We start from the raw sequence: 27,456 nt of genomic DNA, 5'->3' as shown, positions 1-27,456 counted from the left end.
TGAGTTCGACTACCTCTCCTACCTGATTATCCCAATGACGTTATCATGTCCCCCAGGGCCCTTCTAGCTTTTGCCCAGCCTCACTACTGATTCTGGAGTTGGGTGTCTGGGGAGAGAAGGACCCTCATAGACAAGGCTCCACCTGAGCCCAGAGCTAGGATGGGTTGGACGTGGGTACCAGAACACAGCGGGATGTCCTTGTCCAAACACTGGTGGACGGCTGAACAGACGGGGGCCCCAGCAGAAAGAGGAAGTTACCCAGAGTCACACAGTGGACCCGGGGCTCCTGCCTCTTTGCCCAAGGCCCTATTGTTCTTTTTCTAAAGAGTGCTCCTGGAAGGGTGAGTTACCTATGAAAGTGGTCCAGGAGCTGGGGTCCGCACAGATGCTGCTATTGATCACCAATACCAGCCAGTCAAACAGCCTTTTGAGGGGTTAAAAAAGAATGGACTCTGGTGAGAGGAGGTCTGGCTGAGCCATGGGGTGGTCCTCCATTCGCAGTGCCACATCCCGCAGAGCAGGACAGGTCAAGGGCTAACCCTCTACTTTGGTTTCCCCCCAGTCCTGTCTTGACCCACTACAAATACAGGCTATGGTTGTGCTCTTCCCAGGTACACACACACTTAACTAGCCCTCCCAGCAAGACTGACTATGGGACCAGCTATACTCTGGGGCTACACAGGTAACAGGCAGGTCTGCCTCAGTCACATGGCCTGACACCCAGCTGGTGTCTAGACTAAAGGGGCCCCTAGGCAGGCTTAGGTGGGATTTATAAAGAACTGAGTTCACTGGACTCTCCTGCAAAACTTATCCTGTGGGGCCCAGAGCTCCAGGCCCTGCCACATCTACCAACTCAGTGGGCCCCGAGTTACCTAAGGCCAACAGTGGCATCCTGAACCCTGGGACCACCCCCACCCTGAGGATGGGTAGTTACTGTACAACGTGGTAATGTGTATAACAATATAACAATATTAGGAAGTTTCTTCCTTACAATTTTTCTTAATTACTGTGCAATATTTTTCAGTTCAATAAGTGGGTTCTAGTTTTCCAACAGGGGCTTCAAATATCCATTTGAGACACTAAAAACAAGTGACCTAGTGATATAATAACCTGATATTTATGTGTAAAATATTCTCTGGTTGGAGGCACACTCTATAATTGTCACACTTCTTCTGCTCATTTTGCAGTGACGTGATGCAAAGGCTTTAAAAATGTCTGATCTGAAATTAGCTTTGAGGCAGTGGGAACTGAGTCTCTTGCTGAACTGGGTTCAGTCTGAGCCCAGCTGCCCTGGGCTGTTTTCAGCTCAGAGGCTTTATTCCCTCAGCATGCTTGTTGGGCTCATGGCTCTTTGAGGAGTTCCTGAAAGCAGGGGACCCTCTCTCCCCAAGTGCCCAAGTTCCCATAAACATGCACATATATACACATACATGTGTTCTGGGACCCCTGACATCCTCACATGGCACCCTGAAGGTTCTCAGAACCCCGGGTTAGAAACTGCCCTTAGCCACGTGGCCAGAGGGTGGAGATGCCCACATACCCCACCAGGAAAAGGCCCAGCCAGCCACCTTCCTCCTGTTCCAGGCTCCCACATGCTGCACACTGTGTTGGCCAAGACTGTGGGCTAAGCTGCTGGCTCTCCTGCTGTCTATCAAATTCCCTGGTGACCACAATGAGTGGAAGTACCAGGACACATGGAGACAGAGGCACCTATTCACCCATAGGTCTGAACCTGAGGGCTCCAGATCACCTTTGGTGCCTGCCTTGCCAGTACAGAGCTAGGCAGGCTTCTGCACTTTAATGAGCTGAATCCAGGCCAGACTATGGCAACTTCCCCATGCAGGGTACTTCAGAAATGACGCCAAGGGCCTTGCACAGGGAAAACCCGGGAGCCACTCCCTGTTGTCCCCAGGGGTCTGGGAGCAGGGAGAAGAATGTGTCTGTTATATCTGGCAGCCTTCACCCTGGACCTGGGCCTAGTGCCTGGTGGGGTCTGGTCCAACTGCAGACATGGGGAGAATGAGAGGAGGGCAGGGCCAAGAGTGCTCACCGTGCGTAGACCAGTTTGGCGAGACAGTCTCTGCGGGTGTCACACTCAGCTTGGGAGCAGGGCTTCCGGAACACCTGCTGTTGCCTGCCTGCCCTGATGGTTCTAATCCGCAGTGTCTCCAGCAGTGGGTCTTCTGGGAGCTGCAGCAGCAAGGCCGAGGTCCTCACAGAGCCTGGGAGGGACAAATCACCCTCCTCTAAACAGCCCTCTTCCCAAGGCACTGTGAAGCTGTCACAGTGGGACCAGGACTCACCCAACTGGACAGAGGAAATGTAGTTCTGTGGGACAAATCCCTTTATAAACCCTCAGCCTCTCTTTTTCTCATCTGTAAAATGGGGATGATGCTGTCTGCCTCAGCAGAGATGGGGTGAGGAGTGTCATCCAGCACAGGGCCCTACAGCTAATGGTTTCACCAAGGGCGTCAGATTCCCAAATTTCACCCTCTGGCCTCCCACTGGTCAGGGCCTGCCCTGCTCCCTGGGTGTGTGCCCAAGTCCTGAGGCTCGAGCCCCCACCCTTGTCCTCACGCTTGGCATCATCCATCGGCTGGCAGGGCTGGGCTTCGTCCTCGGAGTCAGCAAACTGGATGTTGCCAAGGTGCAGCAGTCCAGCTAGGACCTGAGTGGGCAGGAGAGGACATGAAGTGGGAGCCTCATCCAAGGCGCGGCTTAGCCTGGAAGGGCCTGCCTCCTGCTGAAAATAATCATAGTAACAAATTTAGTAACTGGCTGCCAGTTACTGCTTGCTTACTACATGACTGCCAGGCGTGATTCTATGCAAGTAACATGCATCATCTCGTTTAATCGTTTCAGCAATCAGTGAGGCATTTGCTGTGGTGATGCCCATGAAAGAGATGAGACAGGGAAAGGAGGTTATATCACAAGCCTAAGGCCACGTACTTGGTAAAGGAGAAAGGCAGGTGGAGAACCCAGGTGGTGTGACTTCAGACGCCTCCCAGGGCAGCCAGTGGGGATCTGCATGTCACCCACCCTGTCCCTCTGCCTCCCCCTCTCCAGGGGCAGACTGTGAGACCAGCGCTTGTTATTTGTGGACAAGGCTAACTTCTGTGTGACTGTGGGGACCTGGCTCTGGCTCCCTTTCAAGCCATTTCTCAGCACTATTGGGTTTCCGGCAGCCCAGCCTGGGGAGATCTGTGATCCTGGTCTTCTCTGTGAGGTGAGTGCCCTGTTACGTTTGCACTCAGTGATCCCGTATGAATGAGCCCTTGGGGCTGTAGAAAGCTGACTCCCAGGCCCAGCAACTTGGAGCCCCTGGGACCTGGCACTGGTTTCAGGTGGGGCCTCTCCCACCAGCCCAGTCTGGTCTCAGGCAGGGGGCCTCCACATACTATTGGCTTTCAGGCCACAACCCACTTTAGGAGACTGCAGTGCCCACTGGGCAGTGTGACTGAGGCAGAGGGTCATGCCCGCCCCAAGTCAGTGCTCTTGCTCAGACTCCTAGTGTTGTCCGCTTATCCCTGTGCTGTCCCGCTAGCCAAGTTCTGGCCCGGCAGTGCCCGTATGGGCTGGGATCCCCTCCCTGCCGGAGCAGCCTCAGTCTGGAGCTGGAGGTCACTTTTTGCTGCATTGCCACCTCCCTGCAGTGGCTTCCCTGTGCCTGCTGCCAGCCTGTCCTACATGTCTTCTCCTGTTACTTGGGTGGGTGAGGAGGTGAGGGAAGGAGGTAGTCATCATCTCGTTTAATCGTCTCAGCAATCAGTAAGGCATGTGCTGTGGTGATTCACAGATGGGTGAAGGAAGGCCACTAGTGGGATGGGAAAGGTGGGAAGTCAGAATTACAATGTCTGGTACAAACTGTGTCACTTGGTGGTGTTTGACCTTAGGCAGGTCACCTTACCTCTAGTTTTCTCAAGCATAAAATTGGAATAATCTCCACATACACAGGACTGCTGAAAAAAACAAGTGAGCTAAGAGGCTTGAATGTGATTTTTAAATTCTAGCATACTAGATAAACGCAGTAGCATTATTTCTCTAGTCTGACTGCTGCAGTAATAACTGACTCAGGCACTTTGCCCTGTGACCTGCATGGATAGTGTGCTATGTTCTGTGCTACAGCGCCATGTGCTCCATTGTGGTCCTCATGCACTCTCTACCCTGGCACCCTGCCACTGGCTCAGCAGCACAGAGGGTGGTTAACATCTTGGAGGTTGTGCAGCAGGGCTTAGAGTCCCAGACCCTCAGGAAGTCACGCTCAGAGAAGGGTCCTGTGAAAGGGGCTGCCTGTCACCGCTGCCAGATACAAGCGGGGTGGCTTTCCTTCTGACCTGAAAGATGTTGTTCTGGGTGGAGGTGTCAATGCCCAAATGAAGCATGGCCTCTCTGGTCTCCTCAAAACAATCCTCTGAAAAGAAATCCAAACCATAGCCGGGTCAGGACTCTCTGGTCCTGCTGGTCAGCAGGGGCATCAAGGGGTGAGGGAGGTAGCCCCTGTGCAGAGGGTGGGTGCTGTCGGGCCTGTCCAGGGTGCTGGGCAAGGCTCCTCCTACCTTCCAAGGTCCTCTCTGGGTTGGGCAGCCAAGAGAAGGTGGCTCCCTCGGGGAGGTGCCACTGGAGCCTCTCCTCTGCGCTGGCTCCTTTGCAGATCTGTGGGGAGGGGTGGGTGCGAAGTCCAGGCCTCATGAGTGGAGTTGGGGGGAGTGAGGAATGATACTGCAAGGCTGAGAGGCCCCCACCCCCCTCCACAGAGAGCCCAGGGCAGGCATGGGGAAAAGTAGGAGCACACAGTTCTGGGTGTCTGCAGCCTGATGCAGAAGACCCATGGAGCCTGTAGTCTGATGACAGAAGCACGACTCCTGTCTGGGGAGCCTCCAGTCTCAGTCTGAGAGTAGGGAGACAACCATCCATGCCTTGGGGGACCCTCAAGGTGATGGAAGAGACACAGCTCTAGGGAAGCCCTTGTTCTGTTGGAGGAGAGCTGCCATTCTAGGAGGGTCTGCAGTCTGAGGAAGGTAACACAGTCTGGTGTCAAGGACCTTTTGGTTAGAGAAGGCAAGTGTTGCACAAAGTTCGCAGGAGTAAGTGGTGGCATCACTGGAAGCCAGATGAAGAGGAAGGTATGGAGCCCTGCAGGGTGTGTGGGGCTGGAGAGACAGGCCCACATCTGCCCTGCATCTGGGCAGCTGAGGGCCCTGTGTGACACAGACCTGGTAGAAGATGTGGAAGTTTCTCTCACTGGAGGCCTGGCAGGCCACTCGAGTCTTCTCTAGGAGGTAGGTTTGGACTGCAGCTCCAGTCATCTGCTGGACCCTGGCACAAGTAGGCCTATTAGTTGCCCATTCATTCCACAACCATTTATTAGGCCCTTGTGGCGTGCCAGACCGTAACCCAGCAACTGCTCCCAAGCTCTTCCACTTAACTAATGTAGGTCATGAGGACTAGGAAGCACTCAGCAGAATCTTGGATGGTCTGGGACATTCCCCTGCCACCAGCTTGGGAGGGCCGGGCCAAGACCTCTATATATCATTCTCCCCATCCCAAGGCAGGAGCAGAAACCCCAGTTTCAAGGATGTAGCCCAGAGAGGAGGCAGTTTCACTAGTGCACACTCAGGCCCACTCATCTCCATACATACATGCCAGGAGGAGCAGGGTTCTGCCCATAGGGTGGCGCAGGCTGGAGACTGCCCCAGCCACTTTCAAGCTCCCCACCCCGTCCTTCCTTCAGCCAGGGAGACAGCAGGGATTACCTGTTCAGCTGGAGCTGGATGAACTTCCCAAAGCGGCTGCTGTTGTTATTCCTCAGTGTGCATGCATTCCCTAGAGATCACACCTATGTTTATACCACTCCCATATGTTTAGAGTCCTCATGGGCCAAAGGGGTTGCAGGTCTGCTGGGGGCACGTCTCTAACCTCAAGTCACCTAAAGATCCCTTGTTGGTCTCTGTCACAGGGGACTGGACTGGGAAATGGGCACTTTAGCAAATGTGATGCAAGAATTAGAAGAAATTCCTGGCAGAGAATTGGAATGAACAAAACTAGGTGGTCAGGGACTGTCTTCTTAGAAGAGAAAGGGTCAAAAACAAGCAGCAGTCACTACCAACATGGACAATATTGTGCACCCTCAGAAAAATCCCCTTCGCTGAATCATCAGGTAACTGGATGGAAGGATAGGATTCAGACTAGTTGAGCCACAAGGTCATCTCCAGCACCATTTACATCTGCCTAGGCTACAGGGAGGGGATGCTGAATGACATCACCTCTACTGGAAAGAGGCTAAGGGTACCTAGGGGGAAGTTGGAGGTCTGAGGCAGTGAATGATACAATCCCCAAAGAGAGGGTTTCAATGAACTGCTTCTTTTCCAAACCTCAAAGAGAGGGTCCAGAGCACTACTCCTCTCCCTGGGAGGTGGCAAATCCCTGAGGAAATGGAACTGAGGACACTGAGCTTACCAAAAGCTTCCATGACAGGGTTGGAGTTCAAGATACGCTGTTCAATCCTCTCTGCAATCTTGTGGCTCTCCTTGTATGTGGGTGAGGCAGCCACCACAGCGTAGAACTTCATGAGGCAGCGGGACGTCCATGTCTGCAGCAGAAACAGCCCTGTGGGAGCTGAGTCCATGGCCCTCCCACTCCTGAGACTGTCTGAAGGAATGGTGCCCAGTAGAGCCCTCTTCTCTTGCTGGGCATGTTGCTGACCAAATGGGGGAATGATGAGTTCAATTGTGTCTTTGGGCAAAGCACTTCCCCATCTGTGAAATGGGGTACTCACTTCTGCTTCTCCTAGCTCCAAAGGACACTTTTACAAAAATACAACTTAAGTATTTCTTGTAGTACAGATCTGCTAGCAATGAGTTTCTTCACTTTGAAGGTCTTTATTTCACTTTCATTTTTAAAAGATATTTTTGCTGCTAAAAGAATTCTAGGTTGACATAATTTCTTTCAGCACTTCAAAGATGTCACTATTATCTGTGGGCTTGCAGTTTTTGGAAGATGCCTATCATTCTTACCTTTGTTCCTCCTTATGCAATGTTTATTTTTTCTGGCTTCCTTAAAAGTTTTCTCCTTATGTTAGATTTTCTGCAATTTGATTATAATATATCTAGGTGTGTTTTGTTATTTATCAGCTTGGTTTTCCTAAAATTCTTGGATCTGTGCTTGTCATCTTTTGTTAATTTGTAAGATTGCTTCTGACTCATGTTCTCTCTCTTCTCTTGGAACAACAATTACAAGTATGGTGGACCATTTGACATACCACAGCTCTTAGATGCAGTTTTCTCATTGTTTTGCAATGGATGATTTCTATTGACTTATTGCCATGTTCACTGATGTTATTCTTCTATGTGTCTAGTCTGAAGATAAGCATGAAGGAACTGTTTATTATGTTTATCATTTCCATTTAACTCTATATAGTTTCTATCTCTCTGCTGAAGAAATTGGAAGACTCTTTTATGAAGACACTGATAAGCTCATACGAAAAGTTACAGACTTTCAGGGTCTCACACGTTTATAAAGCTACCTACAGTGAGGCCCCCTGTTGACAATCCTGTCAAGAGATTGTAATTAGTTGCTTAATGCATTATTATTAAATATGACCAGAAACTTAAGGATTACTAACTATTTAATAAAATTCATTTACATAAAAGACACATATCACAGCAATTGCAGGAAAAGGAACTAGAAGGAAACAGTCAATGCAAAGAGAAGACAAGCAGAAATCATGAAATATACTGAGAGATGAGAGAAGATACTGAACCAATAAAGTAGGACCAGGATGCCAGTAGGAAAATATTCAGATAATAAGAAAGAACTTAGAATTAACAAAATCCAAAATTTTTAAGAAAACTTCAAAAATGCAAAATAATTGAAAGGTCAAGTAGAGAATATCTCTCAGAAGACAGAACAAAATATTAAGAGATGAGATAATACTGTTTTGGTGACATCTTTGGTGATAGATGGTAACTATACTATTGTGGGAGGCATCTTGTACTGTATATAATTGTTGAATTACTATGCAGTATACCTGAAACCAATATAATGTATATCAACCATACTTCAACAAAAAAAAATTAAGAGATGGAAGAATAGGTAACAAAACACTATCAGATAATTAATAATACTTCCTACTAATAGGAGTTCCAGAAAGAGAAAACAGAGAGGAGGAAATTATTAAATTATGTATAACAACAAAAAATTTCCCCAAACAAAAGGCCTTGAATTTCCAGGTTAAAAAGACCCCCATAAAACATCCAGCATAGTAAGTAAAAAAAGATCGTACCAAGACACAGTATTGTTAATTTTAATACCTATGGATAAAAAAGACCTTAGAAGTCTTTTGGGAAGAAAAAGACAAACCATCATTATGGACTAGGACTCTCTACAGCAACACTCAAAAAATAAAAAACTTATAAATTTGGAAAGAAAATGACTTACAACCTAGAATTTACAAAATTCCCAACATAACAAATTTGAGGCACAATAAACATCTTCAGATGTGCAACAACTTAAAAATTTGCCCTCCCTGTATACCTTTTTCAGGGAGCTACTAAAGAATGTGCTCTATACAAAAAGACAGTAAAGGACAAAGTAGAAACCATGGGCTCCAGTAATGGGTGATTTATCATAGGACAGAGGTCACTCTGGGGACCTGCAGAGTGAGGCAGAGAAGCTCCGAGGTACTAGCTGTGTGGCAGCAGCCACCAGCAGTCACCTGCATCTGAAGGGCATCACCAAGGAAAACAAAAGACCAATGTACTTGCCATGGCCGTTGGATAGGTGTTTTCCAGCTTTGGTGACACGTTTGGTAATAATACGTATATAGAAACTGAACAAATGAAAAATAGGGCAATTATTAAGTGGAGGCAAAGTAAAAATTATGTAAGAAATGAAATGTAATCATAGGATATTGCATGGTTCTGCTGTGAACAATACATACATGGTTTTAATATAACACTGTATGTTAACTAGAAATTGTAATATAGTTACATATGTATTTGGGGGAAAGGAAATAGGGTTATTTCCTCATCAAAGTAGGAAATAGATAGAAAAGGTCCAAAACTGAAAAATCAACGAGCACGTTGTTTAGAAATATGGGTGCAAGCACTAAAATAAACTGCTGAAAGATGTCAAAGTAGCTGCCTCTGCAGAGGGGGAATAAGGATGAGAGCTATGAGGCAGGGTTGCTGTTTTTCTTTGTAAGCCTTGTAATACTGCTTGATTTTTGAACTATGTAACTATGTTACTATTAAAAATAAGTAAAAACATATCAGGCCCAGCCCTGACCACACTGACTGAAGGGTTACTGAGCTCTGGCTGTATGGGTCCAGAGTCCAGCCTCAGCTCCCCAGAGCAATTCTAGGGGACAGTGGGCTTCGTCCGGGTGCAGGGCACTAGCCACTGCACTGGCCACCTTGACACAGCTCTCTCAGATCCCTCTGCCCCCAAGTCCCGGCCCTCATCCCTGCAGCTCACTGTCTTCATCTGTTTCCTTGCCTGTCTTTCCCAGTGCATAAGAGCCCCCTTAAAAGCCAGATGTTGCATTTTTATCTCTGTCCCCACTCCCTGGGCCCCTGCCACTCTTCAGTGGCTAGCCAGGTAGAACCTGACAGGTACTCAGTGCTCAGCGATTCTCTCTTATGTGAATGTAGGCAGAGGGCAACCCAGAGGCTGCAGGAGGGCTACTCCAATAAACACTTTCCCTCAAGTAATCCCAGCTACTTTCAGAGGACTGTTGCCATGTGCAAAGCATACACCAAGTTACCTTATGTGCACTGGTTCATTTAACTTTCACAGAAGTCCCATGAGTTAGGTGTTGGTACTCCTGTCCCTGCCATTTTACGAAGAACTGAGGTTTGCAGAAGCAAAGTATCTTTCTGATGTGCTCTTAGTCACTATGCTGGAGTCCCAACAGCTGATTTTTGTTTCCAGTGGTGTCAGAGCTGATAGAGAACTTAAATGAGAAAATGAAGGCTCAGAGAGGAAAGTATCTAATCCGGGGCTACAGAGGTGGTAGAAGAGCCTGGACTAAAGCCCTGTCTCTTGACTTCCTGCCCAGAGCTTGCCCACCACTGCACACTGACTCCCTGCTTGAGCCACCCTATCTGGGAATGACTAGCCAACAAACGATTCCACAAGGAATGACCCCCCCCTGCCTCTCTGCCCACCTAGCTAGTCATGAAGGTGACAGGGGCCCTCTTACCTTTCCAGCGCCGCTCTCTCCACTGACGACAATAGACTGGTTGACTGGCTCAATCAGGCTCTTGACATTCCTGTACGTCTGTTCACCCACAGTGAAGATGTGGGGCTTCAGTTTCTGAAACATGAAGGGGTGAAAGGTCACAGGAGGCAAGGCCTGTCTTCAAGGAGTGGTCGATCTAATGATGGCTGAGATGGGAAGGCTGCCCATAGCAGTAACAGGAGGCTTCTCTAGAAAAATTCCCTGGATAGAACAGTGTTAGGTCTAACTGTGGGACTGCTATGGTGGCTTCACCCACCCATCTTCTCTCAGTCTGGGGACAGTGCTGGACTTGACCAGTCTATGACATTAACACTTTATCTTCCTATCTTATCTTACCTTAATAGTCTTATTCTGCTGTTTATTATTTTATATTATTCATACTTGGCAATTTACAAAGTACTTTCTTATAAATTACTGCTTAAGAAGTCTTGTGTTAGTTGGATAGCTAACACTATTTTACAGATGAAAAATTGGAGGTGCAAAGGGGTTATATATCCTTCCCACAGCCACTCAGCATGTAAGTGCACATTCATGATTGAATTTTAAAGGCCACTGTTGTTATTCCCATCAAGAAACAGTAATTGTTCTCGATGTGTTGGGCATCAAGCTGGGCACTGAGGAAACGGGACCATGACATGGCTTTTGCCTTTGAGAAGGCAGACAGTCGGGGATTTGGGCTCTCAGGACAGGCTTCCCATGGATTCCGCTTGGATACTTAACCATGCCTGAGCCTCTGGAGGGCCAGCCTATTTGCATGATGCCTAGCCAGCCCAGTACTACCCACCTAGCAAGGACCACTTACCCAGAGTTAGGTCCTGAAGGGAGAAGGCTCTGTTCTGGACGGTATCAGAGCCACCTACCTGCCCTTCCCTACCCACTCGAATGTTGCAAAGATTCCAGCTGTTCTCCCTGCCCCGTTTCACCTTCCTAAACCTACCCTTCCAACCTCCAGAGTAATTATCCCCACAGTGGTTTCTAATCAGTCCCACCTCCACCCCTAGTGAAGCAGCTTTGTGGACTCTATGCCTGATGCGGTGCTTCAGACCCTTCCCCAAAAGCCCAGCTTATCTTCTCCTCTTCCTGTTTCAGCCACAGCCTCTCTCCCCAACAGCACCCCACCTGTTGGCAAGTTTGCTCTTGCCTCTCCACGAACACATCATGCACTTGCATACCAACTAGTCTAACCCCTTCCTGCATCATCCCCATCAGAATTTGCTCCTCTAATTCCTTGCAATACAGAAGAACATGTGCTGAATTTTCGAAGACAGTCCTTACTGCATGTAATTTTATTCTTTTCCAAAAGAGTAGTTTGCTAAATACACAAATACATCTTTGTATTTGTAAATTCCTATTAATAAATTCATGGAGGAGAAAGAAAATCCTTTTCTATGCCCTTAGTTTAGGTTCCAAACTCAGTTAAAGAAAATATTTATCTCCCACTTTGCACCTACTGTCATGTGTCCAAAATTCTGTAAGCCCCTGCTGGGCCGCGCTGTGGCACCAGCAGACTTCAAATGATTGCATGGCTGGTGCATAAATGGGTGAAGATGGGGAAGCTGCGAGGCCTCGGGCGAGGAAGGGGAGCCCTGAGGCCCAGGAAGGAGCTGTCTTACCTGGGGCTGAGGAGCAGTGTGGTACTCTCTCATGAGCTCCAGTGAGTAGAGTTGAGGGACAGGCTTGAAGGGGTTCAGAGCCACCAGGGTGCAGCCAGCATTGGTGTAGAATGTGTCTGCCGTGTACCGGGCCTGCAGACACCTCAGGACTGAGGCAGAAGCACCTTTAGAAAACTCTATCTAGCTCAAATGTAGACACAACTGCACACACACACATCTGCCTAACAGCACTCCCTGTGCAATTAGCTAAGTGCCATTAGATCCCAGCAGCTCCCTGGTGAACAAGTACAAGATTTAATTAAGATAAACCCCAAATCTGGAGCAAGTCTGTGCTGGAGAGTCCAGTGCAACTGCCAGGCATAAGTCTGGAGCAGCTTATCTGGCTCTAGGTCAGGCCAGGTCTGCTTCAGTCTGGCCAGGGGAACGGTGCTGAACACCCACACACACTCTACCCTTTTGGAGATGGCACTCTGAAGGAGAGGGAGGCCCATACCTGTCTCTAGTGTCACAGGATTCACCTTGGTGAGGTCATCCAGCTGGTGCAGCGGGCCTTCCCTACCCAGGAACTCCTGCAGGTCTTCTCGGAGGCATTCCTTACCTCGGGTGTCACAGCTTGACCTGTGGCCATTTACCTAGGAGGGAGTAACAGGGTTATAAGAACTGGGACTCAGACCAGCTGGCAGCTATGTGGGAGTGAGGGTCTCTATAGTAGAAAAAGTCTCTAGTACCATAGCCTAATTGGGTTTAAATTTCAGTTCTGCCACTTACTAGGCCTGTGAGCCTAGTTTCTCTGTTAGGCCACCAACATCTTTATTTTTAAATAAAGGAAAATAAAACCAGTTCACAGAGCTGTTGTGAAGAAAAATAAGAAGATATACAAAGCACTCAGTGCCTGGTACAAAGTATGTGCTCAACAAATTAGTAAGCACTGTACCCTTTCCTCTGCCATGAGCTCCAGCTTGCAGGCTGTCCAGCTACCAGCCTTGTTGGGCCTGGCAGGGGTTGGGGGAGCTGCTGTAGGAGTTCTGCTAAGGAAAAGAACCATGGTTTGGGCCTTTTTAAAAAGAGTCTGTTTACAGGAACAAGACAAGGATGCCCATTCTCCCTACTTTTATTCAACATAGTTATGGACATCCTAGCTATGACAATCAGACAACACAAAGAAATAAAAGGCACCCAGACTGGTAAAGAAGTTCAACTGTCACTGTTTGCAGATGACATGATATTGTACATAAAAAACCCTAAAGAATCCACTCCAAAACTACTAGATCTAATATCTGAATTCAGCAAAGTTGCAGAATACAAAATTAATACACAGAAATCTGTTGCATTCCTATACATTAACAATGAACTAGCAGAGAGAGAAATCAGGAAAACAATTCCATTCACAATTGCATCAAAAAGAATAAAATACCTAGGAATAAACCTAACCAAGGAAGTGAAAGACCAATACTCTGAAAACTACAAGACACTCATGAGAGAAATTAAAGAAGATACCCATAAATGGAAACACATCCCGTGCTCGTGAACAGGAAGAATTAATATTGTCAAAATGGCCATCTGGCCTAAAGCAATCTACAGATTCAGTTCAATCCTTATCAAAATACCAACAGCATTCTTCAATGAACTAGAGTAAATAGTTCTAAAATTCATATGGAACCACATGACCCCAAACAGCCAAAGCAATTCTGAGAAGGAAGAGACAGCTGGGGGGAATATGCTCCCCGACTTCAAGCTCTACTACAAAGCCACAGTAATCAAGACAATTTGGTACTAGCACAAGAACAGACCCATAGACCAATGGAACAGACTAGAGAGCCCAGATATAAACCCAAGCATATATGGTCAATTAATATACGATAAAGGAGCCATGGACATACAATGGGGAAATGACAGCCTCTTCCACAGCTGGTGTTGGCAAAACTGGACAGCTACAGGCAAGAGAATGAAACTGGATTATTGTCTAACCCCATACACAAAAGTAAACTCAAAATGGATCAAAGACCTAAATGTAAGACATGAAACCACAAAACTCTTAGAAAGAAAACATAGGCAAAAATCTCTTGAATATAAACACTTTTTCCTGAATGCATCTCCTCTAGCAAGGGAAACAAAATAAAAAATGAACGGGACTACATTATGCTAAAAAGCTTCTGTACAGCAAAGGTCACCATCAGCAGACCAAAAAGGCATCCTACAGTATGGGAGAATATATTTGCAAATGGCATACCTGACAAGGGGTTATCATCCTAGATATATAAAGAACTTACATGCCTCAACACCCAAAAAGCAAATAACCCTATTAAAAAATGGGCAGAAGATATGAACAGACACTTCTGCAAAGAAGAAATTCAGATGGCCAACAGGCACATGAAAAGATGCTCCACATTGCTAATTATTAGAGAAATGCAAATTAAAACCACAATGAGATATCACCTCACACCAGTTAGGATGGCCAACATAGAAAAGACTAGGAACAACAAATGATGGCGAGGATGCAGAGAAAGGGGAAACCCCCTTACACTGCTGGTGGGAATGTAAAATAGTTAAACCATTGTGGAAAGCAGTATGGAAGATTCCTCAAAACACTAAAAATAGAAATACCATTTGACCCAGGAATTCCACTCCTAGGAATTTACCCTAAGAATGCAGGATTCCAGTTTGAAAAAGACATATGCATCCCTATGTTTATTGCAGCACTATTTACACTAGCCAAGAAATGGAAGCAACGTAAGTGTCCCTCAGTAGATGAATGGATAAAGATGTGGTACATATACACAATGGAATATTATTCAGCCATAAGAAGAAAACAAATCCTACCATTTGCAACAACATGGATGGAGCTAGAGGGTATTATGCTCAGTGAAATAAGCCAGGCGGAGAAAGAGAAGTACCAAATGATTTCACTCATCTGTGGAATATAAGAACAAAGCAAAAACTGAAGGAACAAAACAGCAGCAGACTCATAGAATCCAAGAATGGACTAACAGTTGCCAAAGGGAAAGGGACTAGGGAGGGTGGGTGGGAAGGGAAGGAGAAGAGGAATAAGGGGGCATTATGATTAGCACACATAATGGTGGGGGAGTGTGAGGGGGGCACAGGGGAGGCAGTATAGCACAGAGAAGACAAGTAGTGACTCTATAGCATCTTACTATGCTGATGGACAGTGACTATAATGGGGTATGTGGTGGAGACTTGATAATGAGGGGAATCTAGTAACCACTATGTTGCTCATGATTGTGTATTAATGATACCAAAAAAAAGAGCCCATTTAGCCTGCAATGAAAAAACAGAAGTGAGGTAGCCCCATACCTTCATCACCTGTGCCTCTCAGGGGCTTAAATTCAGCCCAGCTAATTACTTGAGAGGAAATCTGGCTCAGAAGTTAGATGAGGTCAAGAATTGGCAACAAGGGGAATAGGCCCCTTTCTCATCCTTGATGCCGACATATGCCACATGTTTCTTTCCCCCATTTTCCGTCCATGAAACCCATTTCTGCTCGTCTTCCTGGGAGCTGCAGGGAAGATGGGGTGGGGAGTAAAAGACAGTGACCTGGCTGAAATCTGCTTTTGGAGGAAGGGATCTGTAATATGACAAGCGTAGGCTTCCTATGAGACTAGTGAACTCTGAGAGTTCAACACTCCCAAGTCAAGGTGGTGAGGATCATACAAGAAGCCCAGTAACAAGGTTCTTTCCAAAGATGTTGCCTGTTCTTTGACCTTGGACCCACATAATACACATGGCAGGCTCATGGACTGTAGGAGCTTAAGTCAAAGCATGGCTGGATCCACGCAAATCCCTCTCTTCTGGGGGAAAAAAAACCACTCACAAACCCAGCCATAATTTATGAACAGCTCTGATACCACCAGAGAGGCAGCTGAGTATAATAGTCAAGAGCCTGCACTTTAAAGCTAGCTTGTCCAAGTTTGAATCCATTTGCTAGCTTAAGTTTCTTAATCTCTGTGTGCCTCAGTTTTCCTCCTCTGTAAAATAGGAATGGTGGCAGCACTCAGTTACTATTAAGCACATAAAGTATTTAGAAGAGGGATCTGGTATTTGCCCCCAAAAGTTATTATTATTATTTAAAAGAGGCTCTTATAATTAGGCAATAATGTATCAAGAGCCTTAAAACTACACATGTCCCTTAAGTCTGCAATTCTGCTTCTAGATGATCCTATGTAAAGGCCATAAGAATGATGTTGTATAGTCATTTGTAATTGTAAAAAAATAGAAAATAACATATATGTCCAAATAGCCTGAATTATATAGCACATCCTTACAATAGAATAAGCAGGTTATAAAAAGGTATGATAGCTTTAAATATTTTAAAAATATTTATTTAGGGAAAAAATCTAGGATATGTTGGTTATGTCTGGGTAGTACAATTATGGGTAATTTTAATGTTCTCTTTGTTTATCTGTATTTTCCACATTGCGTATAATGAATGTGACCTCGAATAAGTCACTCAAACTCTCTGAATCTTTCTGGAGGAACAAAATTATACATGTAAAATGCTTAGCAGAGTACTTATGCTAAGCTGAACAGAGAGCCTCTGTTAGTATGATTGTGATAAACATTACTGCTTTAATAAGCAAATAAAGTTAAAAACCCACAATAAAGAACCCCAGAGCAGACAATTGTCCTGCCTACTTCTCTCCAGCCTTGAAGTCTATTTCATGAGCCAAAGACTGGAAGGTCAGGCACAGCCCCTTGAGGCTCGCTGGCCTCACACTCAGTCATCTTGCTGAGTGTCAGGCACTTATCTGCCTAGGATTCCATCAGACCATGAGCTCCTTGAGGGCAGGTATCATCTTAAACATGTGCCTCAGCCCAGTGCCTGGTGACAATAAAGACAAATTCAGCAAATTTTACTGGCATTCTCCCTAGACCAAAAGCTGCATGTAAAGGATGAGATGGGGCTCCAACAGTGAAGGGTGATTTGGAATCATACAGGCTTGGACCCATAGCAGTTTTCCCAGAGAGGCAGAGGCCTGGGGTAAGGGCAGGGTTCATGTTCCAAAAGCAACCTCCCATGAACCCATGATCCACTCATCAGAGTCCTACTCTATGTCCACAGAGGTCGTCATCCCTCACATTTTTGCACAGGCAGACCTCTTTGCCTGGACTGCTTATTTTCCTTCTCCACTTGACTTCTCCTACTTAACTATTTAAGGCTCAGTTATAAGGAATACCTCCTCCTGGAAGCCTCAGGTTTCCACTGTGCCACAATAATTCAAGTTGGCAGAGACATCTCTCAGAACTCCCTCACTGGCTCAGACTTGTAAGGTCACCAAAGTGCCCTAAGGATTCCCTTACTCATCCCATCTTACCTATCCTAGGAAAAAGAACTAAAAACCACAACAGGAGATTCAAACTGGGTATGAGGAAGAGCTTCTTGATGACTGGGGAAAGACACTAGAGTGACTCCATGAAGAGAGAAAGGAAGATCTTTCAGACGTCTTTCCCTTTCTTCAAAGCCAGGGCAGTGGAAACTTCAGGCAAGTGAAAGATGGGAAGGTGCCTCAGGTGCTTGAGAAGGCTGTCTGCGAGTGAGGTTTTACCTGCTGGAGCATCCTGCTTCAATGTGGTCAGCCAGGGTTCTGGGTCACGGGCACGAGTGCTATCCACCCGGTCATGGGGGAACAGGTGAGGGCATGGGTCCAGCAAAGGGCTCAGTTCTGGAGGAAACTGAGATGAGTCACCCCAGAGCCTGTGACATGAGAGAGAAGACAAGGTCCACACACTGATGAGGGCTTCTCCAGGGTGACTCACTCCTGCTCCTTCCACCAAGCAGAAGGAGTGTCTTTCCCGTTCCCTGCCAATTAGGGAACAGGGGAAACTTTTATGAGTCTGCAGAGACTCCGCAGGCTCCTTCAGGGCCAGTTTTACTACAGAGATTTTGGGTGGGGCTCCAAGTCTTCTGGGTCAGTGTGCTGTGAGGATGAAGACATGGAGACAGAGAAGCCCTATCCTCTTCACTAGACAGAAATATCCTATTTTAGTATAGCCAAAAGTTGGTGGGGCAGAGGCCAGAATCAACTCTTAATACTCCAGGGAAGCTATTATGTGGGAGGGCAATCATAGCTCAGTAATTCACTGGTAAACCACAATGCCTTCCTAGTCCACCTTGATTCCTCATCTTGAAAATGCGGATAGTAAAATGGGGAGTGGTTCTGAAGATCAATGAGGTCATGGATTGAAAGCACCCTACAAAATACAAATCTGAACATTCAGAGGAAGAATATTTTTAGTATTACTACTAAGGATGTATAACCCATTTGGAGGGATAATTCAGGTAGAACATTCCAGTGTCAACTTTAAGAAGGTAAGGATTTCAGAGAATGGGAGTGCATCTGAACCTCTAGGAGGGGTGTTGTGAGGCTGGGCCTAGGCCAGTTTCTGAAAAACTGCAGGTGACTCTCAACGGAATTTCCCAGGCCTCCCATCTCCCCAGCAAGGAAGGATCAGGATGAGGGGTATCCCTAATGGAGGAACCCTGGTGGAGACTTTCTTGAGGCCCTGAAAACTTCTGAAAGAACTCAGGGATTAAGTACATCATGGAAACTGAAAAACGGGCAAACCAGGCTTCAGGACTGTACTGGACACATTCACACCGGACAGACACTACAACATCCAAAGGACAGTCATGTGCAGGGCTCCTGACTCTCGAGAACAAAACTCCCTCAACTGGAAGCTCATTTTAAGAGAGAAGGGGAAGAACAACAGGTTGTGGGGTTAGAACCCAAAGCCCATAACACCTCGAAGGCAGACCACAAGAGCTCTCTAAGCCTTATTCCCTATCCTTGTATGCAAAAAGAAATACTAATATCCAGACCTCACAACGCTGAGTTAAGGATCAAATGGGCCAGTAGCTCTGAGAGAGCTTTGCAAAAGTTGGTTATTACATTGCAGGGTCCACACCCAGCCAGAGTCAAGTCAGATTAGAGCGGTTTTCTCCAGTTCTTCTAGCCCTTGTTCCCCGTTGGCTTCGCGGTTACCAACCAAGAATTTCTGGAAAGCGTGTGACCAGTGTGGGCAGGAGCTAGACGGTAATGAATAGATGAAACACCGAGTAAAGCCAGGCAAATGGCAACCTGATTACTATCTCCCCAGCACTTCTCGGCGTAAGGAGAGTGGGAAGGCAGACATTAAGAGCTGGGTCAGGGTCGTGGGAGCCCAGCCGGCCCCGCCCCTAGGTTCCCGGCGGGAACTGAGAACTCCCTTGCCTGGCGAGGGTCCTGCCGGGCCTAGGGCTGGGATGGCATTCCCGAAGCACCTGGCACGAAGAGTATTTGTCCTTCCCGTTAATGTGGACGTGACCCCTGCCAAGGGCGCGGGTGCGCTGACGCCTCCCGGGGCCCGCCGCCCCTTCCCCGGTCCCTAGGTAGGGCGAGGAGAGGAACAGGAGCCAGGACCTAGCCTGCCAGCCGGGACCTCCCCCAGCCCCGGGCCGCCCCCTGCCGGCAAGGTGGAGAGAGAGGGTGACCCTGAAAGGTCCTTGTTCTGGGCAAAGGACAAGAGCTGGGCTACCTCCTCTTGGGATGCTGTTGGGTCAAAAAAGAAAAGGATGAAGGGAAGAGAAGCGGCGCTTTTTGAAAGGGGGAGGGGAGATGCCCCCTTCTCCCTGCGCTCCAGGGCAAACCCGCCTCCCCTGCCCATCGGGGTCGGTCAGCGCTTCGGACCTTCCAAAGCGGGTCTGGGGTGGCACTCACCGGTCCTACGGCCTGAGTAGCCGAGTATGCGGTCCTCTCCAGGAGCTACTGGAAAGGCGGGCGAGCCGGGTGAGGCGGCGGGAAGAGACCGAGGACGGGGTAGGAAGAGGCGCGGGCGGGAGTGAGGAGGGAGGAGAGAGCCGGGAGCGACCGATCACACCGCCGGCAGCTTTCTGGTGGAGTGGCTGGGAGCCGGCCGGCTCCTCCCCTGGGCGGGGTGCGCACACGCGGCTCCGGGAGCACGTGGTCCGCCCGGGCGCTGGGATCCCGAATTGGGGGCTACGTCTGAGAAAATATTTTGAGACCCTGGGGTAAGATGCAGGTGAGACGGAGGCCTCCCGTGTTCTGGCGCGGGAGGCAGGGTTTCCTGGGCCTTTGGGCCCTCACGGAGCCGAAGGTTGCGCGGCGTCCTCCGACCAGTCTGACAGGGCCTCGCCGAGGGGTTTGAAAGTCTGGTGAGGCGCGGGACCAGCTTTTTGCCCTCCGGGCTCCTCTGAAGGACCTGTACACAGCCACGACCAGAGAACCCGAGCCGGGTAAACCCAGAGCAGAGAACAGGCGTGGGGCGCCGGCAGGGCCTGATGCCCGCACCACCCCGGGCGGGGTCGCGGAATCCGCCAGCCCGGAAGCGCAGGCTGCCCGTTTCGGCCGGAAGCGGGCTCGGAAGGCGGAAGCGCACTGCTCCTGCGTGGCCTCGCGATTCCACGGACCTAACGATGCGGCGGGAGTCGGCTCGCGTAGACGGTCCTTTTCGCGGGATCGCCGCGGCACCCGCAGCACGCAAGACCTCAGGGCCGGCGCGGCCGTGGCGCGTGTCTGTCACGAACAGGACTCTTAAATAAGAGTTTATTTGGATCGGTTTGTCATTGTGAGGTATTGCTGCGTGCAGACAGGCCGTTGTGAATGCATGCGTTTATTCGGTACGGTTCTTACTTGGTCAACACGTGTGTTCTTCCTCTGTGCTACTTTTCAGACATTGATATGTGGCGGAGAGGTGTTTTTAATCCCTTGAAAACAACTGCAGTATGTACTGTATCTTAATGCCTCCCCCGTTAGCTATCCATTCTCCGTACTTACCGCTTAACCTGAACATGTGGCTGGCAGTAAATCAGTTAAGGAGCAGCCTGGGGTCAGGAGATCACTGGAGGACCGCATTTTATACTAGAGGCAGTAGATTGAGAGAGACTGAACCGAAACCAAGGCCCCCCCATACTCCAAAGTGTACTCAGACACCTCTCTCCCTGCCTCATCCTGCCTTCCCTCACAGATTTGACTTAAAAGCCAAGTGTACCCTTTTCATTATATAATCTTCATCACATATACAACTCTGTATAAAAGGAATTCCCATACGACTGTAATTCCATTCTCCAGGTTTATATCCCAAATTAACTTTCCTTGTGAGTCTGCTTTATGTTGAGAGTATCTAGTTTTTGAACCAATAATTTCATACTATTAGCATGTCGTTTGTATTCTAATATATTAGTTTTAGGCTTCTTCCCACAATTCTTGGAGGGGGAATCACAAGTCTTGGGTTCTGCTCTGATTTGAAATCATTAGGGCCTAAAGTTTTACTCTGAAACCTAGGAATAAAAGTAAAATCGAGTCAGGTACATATATATGCCAGTTCCACAAGAACATTGCTTTTCACAAATGCATTCCTGTGGTCTTGTTCTCACAGGAAGAAGAAAAAAAAATGTCTCAAAAGCAGATGAAGGAAGCTTTTGTCAGTAACCACAATGGAACCAGCGTGCTGGAAGTCACCCAGGGCTTGTGCCTGCCTGCAGTCTGTGTCCTGTGCAGAGGGCTCCTGATCATTCTCTCACAGCACTTGGGTTCTTCACATACCTGGAGAACTCGATTCTTCATTGACTTTGTTTTCCTAATAGTTCCCCTGGTGGCCACTTTGACCATTTTGTCTTCATTTGCCCTCGTGGAGCACTTTGTTGTGATTATCCTTGGGGCAGTTCTGTTTTATCAAATATACTGCAGGAGAACTTGCTATACCAGAATGCCTGTCCAGAAAGTCCTTGAAAAATTCTTCAAAGTCAGTCTAGAATCAGAATACATTCCAGCCATCTCCTGTTTCCGTGTAATTAATGGTGCATTTACAGCTATTGCCATCTTGGCTGTGGACTTTCCACTTTTTCCTAGAAGATTTGCCAAAACTGAGCTCTATGGGACAGGGGCAATGGATTTTGGAGTAGGAGGCTTTGTTTTTGGGACTGCAGTGGTTTCTCCAGAGGTTAGGAGAAAATATACAGAAGGGTCCAGATTTTACTATTTTACAAAGTCATTGTACTCTGTTTGGCCATTAGTCTTCCTAGGAGTGGGACGATTAGTCACTGTAAAGTCCATAGGCTATCAGGAACATCTAACTGAATATGGAGTTCACTGGAACTTTTTCTTTACCTTAATAGTTGTGAAGTTGGTAACATCACTGCTTTTGATTATTTTCCCCCTAAATAAATCCTGGATTGTGGCAATCAGCATTACTGTATTATACCAGCTAGCCCTTGACTTTACCCCACTAAAAAGATTAATTTTGTATGGCACTGATGGCAGTGGCACTAGGGTTGGTTTGTTAAATGCCAACAGAGAAGGAATAATATCTACCTTAGGGTATGTGGCAATACACATGGCTGGTGTACAAACAGGGTTATATGTGCTTAAAAAGAGATCAAATATCAAAGACTTGGTACAAGTAGCCTATTGTATTCTACTGACAGCTCTAAGCCTCTTCATAGCTCTTTACATAGTTCAGGCAAATGTAGAAGTAGTATCTCGAAGAATGGCCAATTCAGCCTTTTGTATCTGGATAGTTGCATCTAGCCTGATCCTTCTTAGTAGTTTATTACTGGGTGATATAATTCTGAGTTTTGCCAAATTTCTTATTAAAGGGGCTCTAGTACCATGCTCTTGGAAACTTATCCAGTCACCTGCTACTAATAGAAAGTATTCAGAACCTTTAGTTTGTGAAGCTGAAAAGAAAGAACCCAGTCTTTGCTTAATCACAGCTATGAACAGAAACCAGTTAATTTTTTTCTTGCTGTCAAATGTAACTACTGGCTTGATTAACCTGTTGATAGATACATTACACAGCAGTACCTTGAGGACCTTATTTGTGCTCAATCTGTATATGTTTAGCAACTGTTTAATTATCTATGCGCTACACTTGCAAGATAAGACTATAAAATTTTGGTGATCAATAGGGATAAGATGCCTGTGTTGATCATTATTATTTTAATGTGAAGAATAAAAATTAAATGTGAAGAAAACAGACTTGGCAATTAGTGTTAACTATATTTTGAAAAATTAGGAGTCTCAAACCTCTAACAGTAGTGATGCTTAATATTTTAATGTATCAACATTATGGAAAACAAACCAATAGAGAAGAAACAATGCCTTCTGACATGATAGAAATTTACTAAATTTAAGTATTTTAAAGAAACTTTGCAGTTGTGACACTGGAAGATTGGAGGGTGGGGAGGATTTTTACATTCCATCCTGTATCACCTTATTCCATCCTGTATTTTTTATTGTATTGCTTTTATAATAAAGTTTACCTTAGAAAATCTCTGTTAAGTTGTGGATTTGTCGACACTTTACTGCTCCATTTTAATCTTAAAAAAAACTAAATATAAGAAAACAAAAGGTTTATAATCAAATACTTACATACTATGAAGTCAGAAAACAGTTATATGCTCTAGTAGACTGAATCATGTGACATAGCTTACATGCCTAATTATAAGACAATAGTTTTGCTTTTGGGACTAATGCATTTTTTTTATCTTACTCTGTAAGGGTTGATAGGCAAATTTCTTGATATCTTGGAGCTTGCAATCTAGGAAACAACAACTATTATAAACTGTTAATGCATGAAGTATAAACTGTTAAGTCATGAAGTATAGGTTGTGAAGTGTCAAATCAAGAGCTGACCTAGTACAGTCAAAGTTTTCCCTATAGATGGTATTTTCTGGGGCTAGAGCTGATGGATGGGGTGAGGAGTTAAAAGTATCTGGGGAGTGAGGGGTGGGTGCTGGTAAAGGAAAGGGTAAACAGCAGAGAGCCTTTCTATGTAGAACAAATCCTTAAGCAAAGGTCCTGGGTTAGGAGAGAACCTAGCACATCTTGGAACTCAAGGAAGGCTGGAGCTCAAAAGAAGGGAGAGCATGGGTAGTGTGCTAGCTAATTAAGAAGGCAGGCCAGGGCCAGATCAGGCATATCTCATCTACCATGTTAAAGGGAAAGAACCGGTGAGAAAGTCATCAAGTACCTGGTCAAATAAAACTATGGCTTAAGGTTTTAATACCCTGCTGAGAACTTGAGTCATTTAAAAACTCTTAAGTAGACCTTTGAACCTGTTACTCAAAAGATTTAAAAAACAAAATCTGTGGTTTCTAATTCTTCACTGTATGATGTTTAAAGTGGATGAAAAAAATCAATTAAAACCTGCCTTTTTATTGTTCTATTCTCAAGTAGAAGTGATCATTGCAGAAATACACAGGGGTCAGAATGTTCAAGTTAATTTTATATTTGTTAAGCAATCTGGATTATTGTGTAGGTGGAGCCTTTAACATTAAATTTTGGATTTACTGTTTTAATTAGTTGCCTGTAAGTTCATTTATTGTATTCTGTGATTTGTTAAGTATGACTGTTAACACTAATTTACTTCAATTTGTTACACCCATGATGGCTAATTTAGTGTTCATGTGGCATTTTTATTTGCTAACTATAAAATCAATTGTATGTGGAGTTTATTATTGAAAGGAATTTCCTAAAGAAATCAGTATGTTGAATAGTAATACAGCTATGAAAACAAAAATTAGGTTAATTTTCTGTTAAAAAGACTTTTGAAATTTAACCAATAAGATTTTAGTATGCAAATTAAGCATAACTAGAAAAAGTGATTGGTTTTCCTGCTCACTGTGTCACAGTGTTAATACCCCACAACGTCTCTGTTCAAAGCATTCTGAGGGCTGAGGGGCTCCACTGATACTACTGTTGTCATTTTAAATAATTTAAATTATTTGATGACTTGACGATCATGTTGTCTAAGTGGTCTGCTGCTGCCTGTCAGTAACTGCTGCCGTTCATCCTTTCCTAGGTCTTAAATCTCTCTCAGTAAGTTAATGTCTCACAGTTGCTGATCATCTATCACCTCTCCATCAGTCCAACTGTTCTTTATTAGGTACAGGCAAAATATCCTCTGTTGATTGCTTTCTCTTTCATGGACTTTAAAATCTTTCAACCTTGCCCTTCACAATGCCAATCAAAATTTAAAATAGGCAACAATTAGATTTTTTATATACTCATCACTTATTTTGTCAATTAGAGGTAAGTTTTCTAAAGGCAGTTAGTCATGAAATACTTGGTACAGCACTACTGGTTATAGCTGAAGGTAGACTAGTGAAAACAGAGTGCCTGCTCTAAAATGAAGAAGATACAAGGGGGAGGGGATAAAAGGACAAAATAATTTGCTATCACAATATAAGTTGATCATGGGGACTGTTGAACCACTGTGATGTACATTTGAAACCAACATATGATTGCATATGAATACTTTAATAAAAAAATTTAAAAAGTTACATAAAGCTTCTAAGTATTGTTTTCCTATGAAATAATTTCTAAGCATTTTCTGTCATATATTGATTTTACCTATTTGTAGTACCTAGGTTTTTGCCCCATCTTGAGAAAGAATAACTTGTCTAGCAAATCACCCACCTTTTAGCCTTACAGTATTTGTTGAAATACCTATAGCATGTGAAACACTGTCCAAAGACACTAAGTGTTTTCAGTGGACCTAAAAGACAAGTCTAAACGAGGGGAGGTAATCTCAGATGGAGATTGTTGTGGTCCTCATTATGTCTCATATCTGGGTTTTAGTACCTTTACTAATGTAAGATTTAAATCGCCAGGGTGAATACTTTTTCTAGTACTCAGTAATGAACGTAATTGGAATTAGCACCTTAAGCTTGTCATTTTCAATGTCCCTTCCCAACTATAATGCAAAGGAAGTTTAAAGGTATAAAGCAGATACATTAATTGTATAGTCTTTATACATTTATACATAGTCTTTGTAGGAGCACCTTTGGATCTTAAAAAAGTCACAGTATTCTTTTTTTCCTTAGGAGTGTTTTTACATAAAACACAAGAGTCTCTTAAAATGTCCAATTTTCGGCTATGTAGTCTAAACTGTCAGAAGCTGCATGCAATGCCTACTGGATTTAAGTTAACTATAACACTGTTCTGCTCTTCTAACATGGCCAAAAGATATACTTACTGGCTAATCACACCTTTGTGACTAAACAGTGGTTCTCTGGTTTATGTCACCTACCCCAACAGTGACCACACAATGCGGCTAAGGATGCACTATGGGGTTTTCCTTGTGGGTCTCTAAGACATCATGCGATGACCAAAATACTTTTTAAAGGCCAGTATCATAGCTGTAGCTTATTCTACCAGGAAATCTAGATCTGTCATCAGGATTAATTTTAAGAACAGCAAATGGATTTATCCTCAAAATTGTCAAGGCTTTCATAGGCAAAATACTTCCCAGTAATTATTTTGGCTTTACAACAGGACTCCAAAGTAGAACAGGGCTTCAAGGTAGAAACTGTGTACATGATGGCAAAGAGTGTAGATGAATTGCCTATACAGCACCTCTTCTCAGGAAAGGGTCAGAGGGAAGGGCCTTTGGCCAGCATCAGTACTTTGTCCAAGGCAATCTGTGTCCTGAGTCCTTAAGTTAATATTAACCCTACCCAATACGTTTCTCTAGCCAGGACGCATATACAAGCCACTTGCCACACAGTCTTCTATTTGCCTCCAGTGTAACTACGACAACACACAACAGTCTGCACTTAAATATTTTATTTTCGGTTCCCTCGACGGGATCGGCCGGCATCTGGTGAAAACATGGTGACAGCGAAAGCTGCATCAGGTACGGAAACCAAGCCCAGAGCTCGTCTTACGCTCCAGATGGTCGTCTCGCCTTCCCTCAGTCCCGCCTTTTCGTTCTCACTGATTTTAAAAGCCTCAGCTCCTCCCTACTTACCCAAATGCTCGCTGGGCGTCGACTTTCGGTGGGCCCCTAATCAACTCGGCCCGACTCTCCCTTGGGAGAGCGGTTCCCAGACCTGTACAGCAGGGGACTGAGGTTTAGGCTTACTCATTCCTTCGAGAAACCCTAGGTCGGGTTTATTTGAGCAGCTAGACTAGGGGAGGGCGCCGAGCACGCGTCCCAGATTGCCGGGATAGCGGGGAGCACCGAGGAGCACCGGGGAACACCGGGAAGCACCCCCACCCCCTCCCCTAGGGTTTCGAAAGAGACTTGGGGCGCGGCAGCCTACAGTCTCGCGAGAGGAGGTGGGGCCCCTCCCTGTCCCACCCTCCCTACGTCCCCCGCCCTCCCTCCCCCACTCCCCGTGGCGCGGGCGGCCGAGTCTGGAGAGGAAACGGCTATCGGAGCCGCGCTCCTGCCCGGGCCGGCCCTTACGCGGGCCTTGTCAGCTGGTAACGGGGAGCAGAGGTGGGGGTCAGGAAAGCGACCACGAAAACGGTGAAGGTCAGAGCCGCGAGGCCTTGTCCAGGAAGGGTGAGGAATGGGTCTGTCTGCCCCCAGTACTCCGCAGAGCTGAGGCGGGGTCGACCCCTCCCAGGGGCGGGGTCGCGCTGGGCAACTGCAGCCCGGGGACTGACTGGGCGGGGCGCTCCAGGAAAGGGGAGGAAGGGGTCAGCAGTGGGCTGAGAGCTCCCAGGCGGCGGGAAGCGGGCACTGGGCTGTGGCGCTGAGCCGGGGGTTGGGTTCTGGAGCCGGGACTCCAGTGACGGGCTGGGGAAGCCCCAGGGCCGGTGGGTCCCTTCCGCTCTCCTTTGGACCCTGAGTGGAGGC

General features: G+C 46.4%; 3 protein-coding genes and 1 long non-coding RNA gene across 21 annotated transcripts in view; 2 read left to right on the top strand and 2 right to left on the bottom strand.

Annotated features, from left to right (window-relative positions):
• MYO19 (myosin XIX) overlaps positions 1-19,828 on the bottom strand; it is a 30,720-nt gene extending 10,892 nt beyond the window's left edge. For 6 of the 8 annotated variants that reach the window (XR_005030005.2, XR_005030007.2, XM_036911092.2 and 3 more), the window contains exons 1-13: positions 19,566-19,828; positions 17,415-17,563; positions 12,347-12,485; positions 11,854-12,002; positions 10,202-10,315; positions 6,457-6,589; positions 5,754-5,823; positions 5,214-5,316; positions 4,557-4,653; positions 4,335-4,411; positions 2,566-2,668; positions 2,051-2,222; positions 351-424 (exon numbers count right to left, since the gene is read on the bottom strand). Coding sequence is in view for 6 of the 8 variants with exons in the window: in XM_036911092.2 (XP_036766987.2) it covers positions 351-424; positions 2,051-2,222; positions 2,566-2,668; positions 4,335-4,411; positions 4,557-4,653; positions 5,214-5,316; positions 5,754-5,823; positions 6,457-6,589; positions 10,202-10,315; positions 11,854-12,002; positions 12,347-12,485; positions 17,415-17,426 (1,243 nt within the window). In the remaining 2 variants the exon portion in view is untranslated. The remainder of the gene's footprint in view (positions 1-350; positions 425-2,050; positions 2,223-2,565; positions 2,669-4,334; positions 4,412-4,556; positions 4,654-5,213; positions 5,317-5,753; positions 5,824-6,456; positions 6,590-10,201; positions 10,316-11,853; positions 12,003-12,346; positions 12,486-17,414; positions 17,564-19,565) is intronic. The other 2 variants (XM_036911094.2, XM_036911097.2) reach the window with 2 other exon arrangements.
• PIGW (phosphatidylinositol glycan anchor biosynthesis class W) lies at positions 2,895-23,141 on the top strand. Of its 6 annotated transcripts, none has more exons than XM_036911104.2 (2): positions 2,895-3,226; positions 21,244-23,141. In XM_036911104.2, the coding sequence occupies exon 2, from the start codon at positions 21,259-21,261 to the stop codon at positions 22,765-22,767; it is 1,509 nt and encodes a 502-aa protein (XP_036766999.1). In that variant the 5' UTR covers positions 2,895-3,226; positions 21,244-21,258; the 3' UTR covers positions 22,768-23,141. The 6 variants fall into 6 exon arrangements, with proteins under 6 accessions (XP_036766999.1, XP_036766998.1, XP_057357243.1 ...); XM_036911103.2 differs by lacking the exon at positions 2,895-3,226 and adding an exon at positions 19,742-19,876; XM_057501260.1 differs by lacking the exon at positions 2,895-3,226 and adding an exon at positions 19,772-19,887.
• Positions 23,142-25,894: 2,753 nt separating this feature from the next.
• LOC130683534 (uncharacterized) lies at positions 25,895-26,922 on the bottom strand. Its single transcript, XR_008997302.1, has 2 exons — positions 26,620-26,922; positions 25,895-26,469 (listed from the first exon to the last, which is right to left on the bottom strand). It is a non-coding gene; the product is annotated as an uncharacterized LOC130683534 (long non-coding RNA).
• GGNBP2 (gametogenetin binding protein 2) overlaps positions 26,381-27,456 on the top strand; it is a 32,297-nt gene continuing 31,221 nt past the window's right edge. For 4 of the 6 annotated variants that reach the window (XM_036911090.2, XM_036911087.2, XM_057501257.1 and 1 more), the window contains exon 1: positions 26,986-27,159. The gene's annotated coding sequence lies outside the window, so the exon portion shown is untranslated. Of the gene's footprint in view, positions 26,506-26,985; positions 27,160-27,272; positions 27,417-27,456 lie in introns of those variants that run through there. The other 2 variants (XM_057501256.1, XM_057501255.1) reach the window with 2 other exon arrangements.

Source organism: Manis pentadactyla, chromosome 4, assembly GCF_030020395.1.
Source record: "Manis pentadactyla isolate mManPen7 chromosome 4, mManPen7.hap1, whole genome shotgun sequence".
Taxonomy (NCBI): Eukaryota; Metazoa; Chordata; class Mammalia; order Pholidota; family Manidae; genus Manis; species Manis pentadactyla.
This window is presented reverse-complemented; position numbering and strand designations above follow the sequence as displayed.